The sequence below is a fragment of the Prosopis cineraria genome, unplaced genomic scaffold (genome assembly GCF_029017545.1).
Source record: "Prosopis cineraria cultivar Desert tree isolate PC_DT_omini unplaced genomic scaffold, ASM2901754v1 PC8, whole genome shotgun sequence".
Lineage (NCBI taxonomy): Eukaryota > Viridiplantae > Streptophyta > Magnoliopsida > Fabales > Fabaceae > Prosopis > Prosopis cineraria.
The window spans coordinates 3,488,971-3,500,786 of NW_026555339.1; the positions used below are offsets into that span (position 1 = coordinate 3,488,971).

General features: G+C 38.3%; 1 protein-coding gene across 1 annotated transcript; it reads right to left on the reverse strand.

Moving 5' to 3' along the window:
* Positions 1-1,406: 1,406 nt before the first annotated feature.
* Positions 1,407-9,721, reverse strand: LOC129318687 (ubiquitin-conjugating enzyme E2-17 kDa). Its single transcript, XM_054963587.1, has 5 exons — positions 9,540-9,721; positions 9,247-9,351; positions 8,413-8,540; positions 2,121-2,225; positions 1,407-1,754 (listed from the first exon to the last, which is right to left on the reverse strand). Exons 2-5 carry the CDS (start codon positions 9,314-9,316, stop codon positions 1,611-1,613), a joined length of 447 nt encoding a protein of 148 aa, XP_054819562.1. The 5' UTR covers positions 9,317-9,351; positions 9,540-9,721; the 3' UTR covers positions 1,407-1,610.
* Between the last annotated feature and the right edge of the window lie 2,095 nt (positions 9,722-11,816).

Below are 11,816 nucleotides of genomic sequence, written 5' to 3' on the forward strand. Positions count from 1 at the left end.
CTGAGCTTTCTCACTCACAATAATGCTTCGATATCAACTCTCTTGGAATCCCCACAACTATGCTTCCTTATTCATTCCCACGTCTCCCTATAAATTTCTTGCCAACACAATAAATGTGCGGCATTTCATAAGATTCACATCAGGGCAACAACTACTTGCCACACCAACGTTCACATCCGCAGACTTTGTAACCTTGATCTTTCACCCTCAATAAAAGGAGCGCTGCAACAGATTTTTAATCAATTTTTGAACCGTCCCTCTTTTGACAAATCCAATACCAACTTATTCTCCAACTTTCCCCAAGAGCCTTTTGGCATGATGGATTTAGAAGGGTGTAAATGGATATAAAATTAGAAATTAAAGTTTCACATGTTTGATTAGTTAAAATTAGATTAAAATGTGGAAACAATTTCCATCAGAATTTGTTGGAATTGGATTCCATCTCAAATTCTATGGGGTCCAAATTCCATTTGCCTTCTCACATCATCTTCATTCTTCCCTTCTTCCCCATCATTACCCTTCCTCCATCCCTAACAGCAAGCACCACCCCAACAGAAACGATGGCACCAAGCACCACCATCGGTTACCAGAGACGCCGTGGAGAGAAGAGTCGGGAGTTGAAAGCAGCAGCCATATGTAGCTCTAATCATCACCAGATTTGGAAGCCATTGTCTTCACCATCCCCTTGATCTCGCATCTGGAACTAAAATCCCTCCACACACCAACACAAGCAATCGCGTCGCTGCAATATGAGTGCATCTCTAGAATCTTCCACCCACACAGCTCCACTCGACATCTTCCAGATCTAGGTTCTCATTCGACAGTAAAATTACCCATCTTCTTCCAGCATTTTTCCAAATCTCTGGGTTCTTGATGATTATTTTTGATTGTTGCTGTTGACAAAGTTGCAGAGCGATTTGGCCGATGGTCGAGGCATCCTTTAGCCATCACCATAATCTTTTCCTTCACCAGATTTCCTTTCCCTCCTCAACTCTTAAAGACCCTTAAATCTACTCACGCTTCTAAAACAGAAAAAAGAAATCCTGCCCTGTACCTTACACGAAAATAACATATATAGGAAGTATAATTAATTTAACAACAAATAAATAAATAACACTTTATAGCATCATAAAACACCTAAGAATGTTGAACCAACCTCGTGGTGCGACTTAATCAAACAGAGCCCTCGCAATAGCCCGTTGTATTTGTTAACATCTCAAATAAAAAACACTATTTTCTATTTAAAAATATTCCTGACCTGTAAAATTCACAGCTTATTTCGTCCCTCCCTCCAATTTACGAATTAAATCTACCCAAGTTTTGAGCCTGTTGACAACACCCACCTATGACTGCGTTGTCATGGCTCAAGGAGTAACACTTCGAAAAGCAGATCGTTCACGACAAAGTTTACGGAACAATAACCTTCACATCACCAACGTCATACAAAAGGAATATTCACAACAGCGGACCCTTAACAATTACCAATTTTAAGTTCCACGGACAAAAACAGAAAGCATCCATTCAAGACATCTTTAATTCTGTTACATAAGAAGCAAATATAATTTTTTTTTTCCACTTTTATTCAAACAGTTGAGAGAAGGAAGGACCGTTCATCCCATGGCATACTTCTGTGTCCAGCTGCGAGCAGTAGCTTCATACTTGGCTCTGTCGGTCTTGTACATGTGAGCAATTTCGGGGACAAGGGGGTCATCAGGGTTGGGGTCCGTCAACAATGAGCATATTGACAAAAGGACCTGAAAATAACGGAAATAAATTTTTTCTGCAATTGAATTACAGCAATACATGCAGAGGTGTCGTCAAGTTATCAAAGAAATGGCTCTTGGGAAACAAGAATGAAGCCCCATTTAAGGAAACTGAGAGGAATATTTAAGTCATTCAAATCATTTATATTGCTGCAATATCATATACAGTACCCTTATCAAGATGGCAAGAACTATAGCTCAACTCAACAAAAATCAGATGTCGTCATTGTTTGAACAACTAAAATCTCAGATATCTAGTCTACTTTCTGTATAAATATCACCTATACTCTAAATCCATCTGTTGCTCCTAGAGGGAAGTAAACTCAGTCAAAACTCGAGAACCACGTAATATCAAACCTTGGAAATTGTAAGTGCTGGGCTCCACTGTTCTTTAAGAATGTCAAGACATATACTTCCATTGCTATTGATGTTTGGGTGAAACACCTTAGTCCTAAATGCAACCTGCAATATTTAGTAAACCAATTTCATCAGTTCCACAAACTTGACTATCATCAGGGGGGAGGGGGGCATTAGTTTCAGCTCCAGAAAGACCAGATAAAGCAACCCCTCAACACAGGGTCTCATGAAATCTATTGGCATGCCAAATGACAGAGAAAATCAAACAGGATAATTCCGCAGAGAGATGGATCTAAGCAGAAAGACCTGGAAGAATACAGGGAACCGAAAAAAGAGGAGACTGAGCTGAAAAGAAGATTGAAATCTCACCCAACTACCAGTTAAAAGAAACCAATGGTCTTACTCCAGCAACTCAACTTTCTATAAAACTGTTCTCTTTTAAATGATATCTCAAGTGTGCATGCTTGTGAACTGGAGAGGGTGAAGTGGGGCAGCCCAAAAAGAAAAGATCTATACAACATCCACAGTATCATGTCTACAGTGGTGCATATTTTACATGTATAGCAATAATTAAAGAGAGAAAAAACTGCCAGCACAAATCAATTCTCCCAGTCAGTATTGCATGAAGCTAATGAAAAACTAGAACTTTGATAGGTAAGAATAATTTGGAAAGATAGAAAGTTGGGGGAGGGAGCGGGAATGAAATGAGAGAAGAACAGAAAGATAGAGAGAGCAGGAAAGAAGAGAGATTAAAGAGGAGAAGTTGAGAGAGATTGAGAAATAGAGATTGCACTGAATAATACGTCTTCCGTTCATAAAACCTCAAAATACAATTATCAGCCTATATATAGACGTCCCTTCCCAAGCTTTTCCCAACGGCTATACTTTAACGGCTATACTTTTCCCAACGGCTATATTAACTAACTAATCAATTATATCCTAATTACAAATTTATAACAATACCCCCCCTAAAGAGATCATTGCCCTCAAGGATTAGTAACAACAAATTGAGGAAATTGCTGCTGAAACTGATGCAAAGCTGTCCAGGATGCTTCTTCCTCAGGTAATTGCTTCCACTTGACTAAAATTTCAGTAATTATCCTCCTCTTTTTCCGGCCAACTCTTTTCTGCAAAATGCATTCAGGTTCTAAAACAGGAGGTATTTCAGGCCAGTCAAGAGGTGGATGCCTCTGCTTGACTTTAGGATCAGGACATAGCTTCAATAGGGATACATGAAAGGTTGCATGTATTCTAGAATCAGGTGGTAGTTCTAACTTGTATGCCACGGCTCCAACTCTTTAAATCACCTTGTAAGGACCAAAATACCTAAGAGCTAATTTTTGGTTACTCCTAGAAACTGCAGAAAGCTGCCTGTAGGGTTGTAAGAAAACCCATTGCCCCACTGCAAATTCCCGATCAGATCTGTGTGAGTCTGCCCTTTGCTTCATCATATTTGCAGCACGATGGAGATGATGTTTGAGAACAGCTATCATCTCTTCCCTTGCTGTAAACGACCTGTCCACAGCATCTAGCACACTATTATGAGGTAAATAAGGAGAATGGAGAGGAGGTTTCTGACCATATAGAAGTTCATAGGGAGTAGCCTTAGTTGCTGTGTGAAAAGTGGTATTATACCACCATTCTGCCTGTGACAGCCACTTACTCCACTGCTTGGGTTGTTCCCAACACATACACCGAAGGTAGGTTTCCAAGCAACGATTAAGCACTTCAGACTGCCCATCCGTTTGAGAGTGATACGCAGTGGAAAGAAGTTGCTTTACCCCCAAAACCTGCAAAAACTCTTTCCAAAAGCCGCTAACAAATAAAAGGTCACGGTCACTAATAATTTCAGATGGTGCCCCATGTAATTTATAAACTTGATCCATAAAAATTTGAGCTAATATGGAAGCTGAAAAGGGATGAGTGAGTGGTACAAAGTGTGCATACTTACTCATACGGTCAATTACTACCCAAATAGTGTCCTTGCCAAAGGATTTAGGGAGCCCTTCAATAAAATCCACAGTGATACTCTCCCATACCTTACTAGGAATAGGCAAAGGCTGTAATAGTCCAGGGGCAGCAACAGTCTCATATTTACACCTAGCACATGTATCACATTGTTTAATAAAATCAGAAATGTCAATTATCATTTTTTTCCACCAAAATAAGGATTTAACCCTTTGATATGCAGCCTGAATTCCTGAATGACCACCTTGTGGGCTTGCATGGAGCCATTCCAATATTTGTTGCCTCAAAGGAGGATGAGACCCTATTACCAGCTTCCCTTTTCTTCTTAATAAGCTCCCATCCCAAGAAAAATGACTCCAGATTCCCTCATTCTCTTGCGTTTTCTTCCGGATTTCTGAAATAACAGCATCCACGTCCCAACTTTCCTTTATCTTCTCAAGCAACTCTGGTGATGATGTGTCTAAAATCATCTGCATAACTTGCTGTTTCGGTATTCTTGAGAGAGCATCTGCAACAGAATTTTCATTCCCCTTTTTGTACTGAATCTCATAGTCAAAACCAGCTAATTTAGCAACCCAAAACATCTGAAAACTGGTTTTTAACTTCTGCCCTAGCAGATATTTTAGGCTTTGCTGATCAGACCTTATTATAAATCTTTTCCCTTCCAAATATTGATGCCAGTGAAGCACAGCCAAGACCACCGCCATCAATTCTTTTTCATATATCAAGAGTTTTTGATGCCTTTCAGCCAAACCCTTGCTAAAGTAAGCAATTGGCTGACCGGATTGCATTAGAACAGCCCCTACCCTTACTCCACAAGCATCAGTTTCAACTACAAATTGTTTCGAGAAATCTGGAAGAGTGAGTACAGGTGCAGAAATAAGGACTTCCTTGAGTTTGGTAAAAGCTGCAGCAGCTACCCTTGACCACTCAAATCCATTCTTCTTAAGAAGAAGAGTTAGTGGCTTAGCTAAAATCCCATAGCTCTTGACAAACCTTCTATAGTATCCAGCCAGCCCCAAGAAAGCCCTTAATTGCTTGATATTTGTGGGTTCAGGCCATTCAGCCACTGCTTGCACTTTCTTGGGATCTGTTCTGACTTGCCCCCCACCAATTAAATGTCCCAAATACTCGACTTCACTTGCTGCAAAAGAACATTTGCTCTTTTTAATAAAGAACTGATGCTGTCTCAAAATAGAAAACACTTCCTTGAGGTGCTGCACATGATCATTAAGATTAGCGCTATAGATCAATATATCATCAAAAAACACTAGCACAAACTTCCTCAAATAAGGACGGAATATACTATTCATAGCCCCTTGGAAAGTTGCTGGTGCATTCGTTAGACCGAATGGCATAACTAACCATTCATAATGCCCACTGTGTGTCTTAAAAACAGTCTTTGAAACATCTTGAGGCACCATTCGGATTTGATGATAACCAGCCCTCAAATCCAATTTTGTAAACCATTTTGCAACACTTAACTCATCAAAGAGGTCTTCTACTAAGGGAATAGGATATTGATTTTTCACTGTCTTTTTATTTAAGTCCCTATAATCTATACACATCCTCCAAGTACCATCCTTCTTTTTGACTAAGACAATTGGAGCAGAAAATGGGTTGGAACTCTCTTGTATTACCCCCGTGTGTAGTAATTCCTTGACTAACCCTTCAATAACATCCTTTTGGGCGGAGGGATATCTGTAGGGCTTTAAGTTTACGGGATTGGTACCTTCTTGAAGAACAATAGAGTGATCGTGTCCCTCACGAAACGGTGGCAACCCCTTGGGTGCTTCAAAGAGGTCAGGGAACCCTTGCAATGTGGAATTAATCGCCTCTGGGATTTCCATACAGGTCTGTACTGAGAAGATTTCCACCTTCTCACGCCCCTTGGGAATTAATTGCAGCAAAAATACTTGGTTAGTAGAAAAATCCTTAATTTCCACTCTCTTTGGTTGCACTACTCGTAGGGTATTGGAAGGCATAGCTTGAAGCTTACACATTTTTCCTTCAAGCTTAAAAAACATGGTTAGAAATTCATAATCCCAGAAAGAATTTTTAATACTTTTGAGCCATTTCAGCCCCAATATTAAATCATAGGTATGTAATTCAAGAATTCTGAAATCAAAAGAAAATTCTAAACCCTGCATTCTCCATTTGAACCCCTCCTAAATTCCATGCACCTTCAATCTTCTTCCTCCAGCCACCTCTACCCATTCCTCCTTCGTTCCATCAGCTTGCCACCCGAGTCTTTTTGCCACATTAAAGTCCAAAAAGTCATGGGTGCTGCCACTGTCAATTAGAATATGAAGCTGTTTCTTGCCAAAATACCCTATGAGCCTCATTGAAGAGCCATCATCAACTCCTTCCATAGCGTGTAGCGAGATAAAAGGTTGGGTGTCTTCCCCTTCAACCTCACCATCTTCTTCCAGCTGAGTAACATCTTCTGGGACATCATTAACCTCAATAAAATGAAGCTGTAATCTCTGCCTTTGTGGGCATCTATGATCTCATGAAAAATTTTCATGACAGTAGAAGCACAAGTTTTTTCTTCTGTGTTCAGCTTCTTCGTCCGCCGAAAGGATTTTCAGGACAGTGTTGACTAATTTTTGATTGACCGAGACACTTTTTTGAGGTAGGGCGTCTTGGCTTTGGTATGGGCCCCATTACCCATTAGTGCTTTTTTATATGAACCCCACGTGTTTGACTGGAAGGTTTGTGTGGCTGGTGCTGAGGGTTGGGTGGCCGAAACTGAGGTGGCCACGTATCCTCCCCTTTTATTCTGGCTTTTCTTCTCGGTCTGTCTCTAGAATATGATTTCTTGCATTCTCGCAAGTTTCCGAGCCTCCCTCAGGGTTCGAGGTTTGAACAGGCGGACTGGACCCTCATATTCCTCTCGAAGATCCGAGAGGTACATGTCCACCAAATACTCTTCTGGCAGTCGCAGCTTACACGCAAGCATATCAAACTCATCGTGATACTCGACCAGAACTCCTCGTTGCTTCAGACGAGCTAAATCGCTCATTGAAGTCTCATGAACAGGTCTGAAACGATCTTTCACTTCTATATATTCTTCCCACGTCGGCCAAATTCCTTCCCATGATTTCTCATAAGCTTGATGCCATTGGAAGGCTCTTGGGTCAAGATGCATGCTTGCTATCTTGATCTTGGTTTCTTCTGGCGTCTCATCAAGCTCGAAATATCACTCACTTCACATTTCAAAATCCACCCGAGAACGTCTTCCCGAGTAAACTTTGGGAACTCCATCTTCGTGAACTACGTGGGCCTCCGGTATTCTCTTCGTTCATACCCCTCTCTGCATCAATAATCCTCATGCTCATGATGGCGTTCAGCAATCTGTCCGTTTCGGTGGTGGCCTTCTCTTTCAGCCTCTCGGTCCCTTACCAAAGACTGAAACTGTTGGGAAAGCCCATCAACCAATTCGGTCAAGGCGTCAATCTTTCCATTGTTTTCTTCGATCTTGACCATGAAATCTTCCATCTCTGGTCGGCTTTGTTGGTGTCTGCTACGCGTCTTGACCATGAACCGTAATTGGAGATATAGAAGAGGGGGCCGAGGAGCGCCTGGCTCTGATATCACTGATAGGTAAGAATAATTTGGAAAGATAGAAAGTTGGGGGAGGGAGCGGGAATGAAATGAGAGAAGAACAGAAAGATAGAGAGAGCAGGAAAGAAGAGAGATTAAAGAGGAGAAGTTGAGAGAGATTGAGAAATAGAGATTGCACTGAATAATACGTCTTCCGTTCATAAAACCTCAAAATACAATTATCAGCCTATATATAGACGTCCTTTCCCAAGCTTTTCCCAACGGCTATACTTTTCCCAACGGCTATATTAACTAACTAATCAATTATATCCTAATTACAAATTTATAACAAACTTGCTATAGCAAAATATACTTGCTAATTGCAGTATCAAAAAATGATAACTGTTTCTACAAAGAAAATATAAAATAAATAAGCAGACAAATTTTCACCAAAATGATTATTTTTGAATTGCAGAGTTAATAAAACAGAAAAGCTATTAACCACATTCCCATAATGATGTTCTTTATTAGATTCAAAGGCTAGTTCAATTAAACCAACACAGCTTTTGAGTTTTCAACACAACTTTGGCCCATGGTGCATTTTGCAGCAGTTCATACTTCTGAGTATTCGGACATGACTTCAAGGAGAGCATGCCCAGAGAAAAAAAACCAAAATTCTTTTCTGTGTTTGAACAATCATCAACAGACTTCATCACAGCAGCATGTGAAGAACAAATATGCTAGTGACTAATACAAGGAACAGCTCAGGATATACTACCTTCGGTGGCTTGAAAGGATAGTCAGGAGGAAAATGAATTGAGACAAGGAAGACACCACCGGCATATGGACTATCTGAAGGTCCCATAATTGTTGCTTGCCAATGAAACATGTCCTCAGCCACGGGACCTAACATGGATAATAAGAGAATTTTGGACGTCAGGACTTACTAAAAGAAGCAGACCGCTTTCAGATTACAACTAACTCAATAAAAGCAACTAAATGAACTAATATAATAAGGGGTAAATTCAAATCTCACAAGAAAAGTTTATGGTCTGGAGCACCATATACACCAAGGATGTTATAGACTACCCTTAAACACTCATGTAATACAAATCACCATGCTATTTTATATAACGAACCGCAGAGAGATTGTCAATAACAAATAAGTAACCAAGACTTAACCAAGGTAATCAATGTTCAAACATGCTAACATATGAAGGATCAAACTACGTTATGGATTTTGTTGTACGATAGATCAGCTCTCTAACTTAATTCCAAATATATTTAACTCCAATTAAATGGTACCCGAGACATCAACTCACTCCTAATTGGCATAAAAGAACAGCAGATAAAATGAAAATTTTGCTGACCAAAAATTCCGAGTCAATTGGTCAACGGTTACACAGAAGTCAGAACAATCGATTTCTTTAAAATACGAAATCTTAAAATACATTTAATTAGAATCTATGTTTAAAGAAATGCTGAAAATGAAGCTGCAAACTTTTCTGCTGTTGGCAGCGAAGGTTTGCAATATGATTTATCGGATGCAGCTGTTAATCGTGAAAATCAATAGACCCTGAAAGAAATATATGAAGGGAATCAGGAAGCTCACCCGCACTGCATGAAGTAGGAGGGTCCTTCTGCAAATCCTTGAGCTCCTTCAAGATGCGTTTCGATGCCATAGTTAACTTGAGGTGAAAGTCCTCAAAGACGAAACCTAGAAACCACAAATACCAACAGCGACGCTCTATCAGCAATCAGATCGTGGGGGCCAGAACCTAATAAAATAAACAGCAGACCCAAATATCTTGGGGCCGAATTGACAACGACGGAACAGGCAACAATCTCTTTCGATAACAACACAGAATCAAGAATAAGAAAGACAGAGCGATAAGGAAGGATTACCTAGGGTCGAATTGAAGCAGCGGAACTCGGAGATGAAGAAATGGCAAATGAAACTGCAAGAGAATGAAAACCCAAGAAATAATTGAGGGTGGGAAGCCGAAGGGAAAAGATTATAAGCCACAGACGGGGAGAGAGAAAGAGGAGGGAGAGATTGCTTCTAGAATTTTCATCAGTATACGCATTCCATGTTAGCGTGAGAGCAACGTTCTGGCACTGCCTTTTTTAAATGATTTTATATTTTATTTTTTGATTTAGATACAGAGAATACCGTCAAAGAAGTTTCAAGGGAGAATTTCAGCTAGGAGTAATAGAAAATTAATTTCAGGTGAATATAAAAAAAATTAAAATTTTAATTCAATTTAAAAAAAATGAAAAACATTTACATGATAAAAAGATTTAAATTCTTTTTGTAAAATTATTAATTATTATTTTTTACTCTATTTATTAATTTATCAATGTTACTTATAAATTACATTCATTTGTCAGACAATCAATAATATTAATTATTCATTTGCTAATTTAACTTAGTAATTTACTAACTTGTTATTTTTATTTTAAACAAAGGGCAATCTAGTCATTTAATATAAAATTATTAATGTTGGAAAGGTACCAGGAACTTTAAAAAAATTATGGCTTGAAAGAGTCATGTAACATTCTAAAAATTTAAACTTGATTAATTGAGCTTAATTAAAGTAATTAAATTTATTAATGTGGTGTGTGACCATATTTAATTATTATTATTAATTGTAATTTCAACCTTAAATACGAGTCAGAAGTAAAGTCAAGTAACCTAGATATGAAAAAAAGGAAAAAATTCGAAGGAAGTGATTTTGTGTCACACACCGCAACATGTGGTTCATCCGCTACAACACATGTGTGTCAATCAACCAAGAATGAGCCTCTCTACACATAGCCAATTTTTCTAATATAAAACATGTGAAACAAACAGATTCCAGCGGGGGAGCAACTAAATTTCTCTATTGGGACTTGTGGCATCAAAGGTTGGGAGTATTTTAGAGCTCTTCACCACCTAAAGGTAAGTATGTTTAACTTCCTCCTCCTTTTTTCTTTCATTTTCTCTAGTTAAGAAGTTCGGGTTTGAGTTAGAATGATGATTTTGGATTTACATGAACTATAACTCCAAACCCATTGGCTAAAACATTAATCATGAGAGTTGTTTGGAATATTTAAATCCCACGCTAATGGTTTTGTGAGTTGTTGGTTGTTGAAAATCAATAATATCCAAAAAATGATAATAAATATAATAGTTGAATGAGTTGAAAAGCTATTGATAGTAGTTTAATGACTTATTAATTATAATGTAAATTATTAAAATTTAATAAACCCAATGGGTATGATTGAGAGTGAGTGTATGATTTTGATAGAAAGAGAATGTGGAATTTGAATGTTGAAATTGCTCAAATAAGGATATTAATAAACATCTTTGTAATTTCATTGTAAACAAATGGTTTTGGCACCATTCAAGCTATTTGGCAAGCTTTGAAAGTTTGTGTTTTAAGGAATAAACTTTTGATCTCGTAGAGATTTGAGATAATTGGGAGAAATTTTTTTTTGTATAACTGTATTTTAATTATTTACTAGTTGAATTAAATCATTTAAAAATTATCTGGATGCCTGAGAACCATTTGAAACAAATGTGGCAATGTGTGACATTGTGTTGAATTGACAGTGTGCATATTTTTACATATGCAATTAATTATTAATTTGGTATGTAATTAATGATGAATGTGTGGTATTTGACTTGTGGAGAATGATAGATGTGTAACATTTGGCATGTGGAGAATAATAGAGAAGGAAGATTGTGTGAATATGATATGATGATATTAATTATATTAACAAGACACAATAGTGTTTTTATGTGCATGACATGATCATTGGCAGGCGTTTCACTTGGGAAGATAAGTGGATTGATAAAGTTACGTGGTAATGGCAACTTATTGTTAGAATTGAAAGCTTGTATTGGCACCGATCGTTAGAATCGAAAGGCAGTCGTTGTCCCATTATTGATTTGGGACTTTCCTATTTATTTTTTAAGGGACTAGAACCTAACTAGTCTCCATCTGTTCATAAGGAGACTGGTATTAGGAGAAACCACGGGACACGAGTGAGTTGACCCTAACTCGGTAACTTCTCACAAGTAAAAGATTGGGTTCTTTCAAGTCATAGATGTAACCATCGAATAGCCATCAATTTTATGTCGGAGATATCGATAAGGTATAGTGTTGGCATTGATCATGTATTATATTTTCAACTACA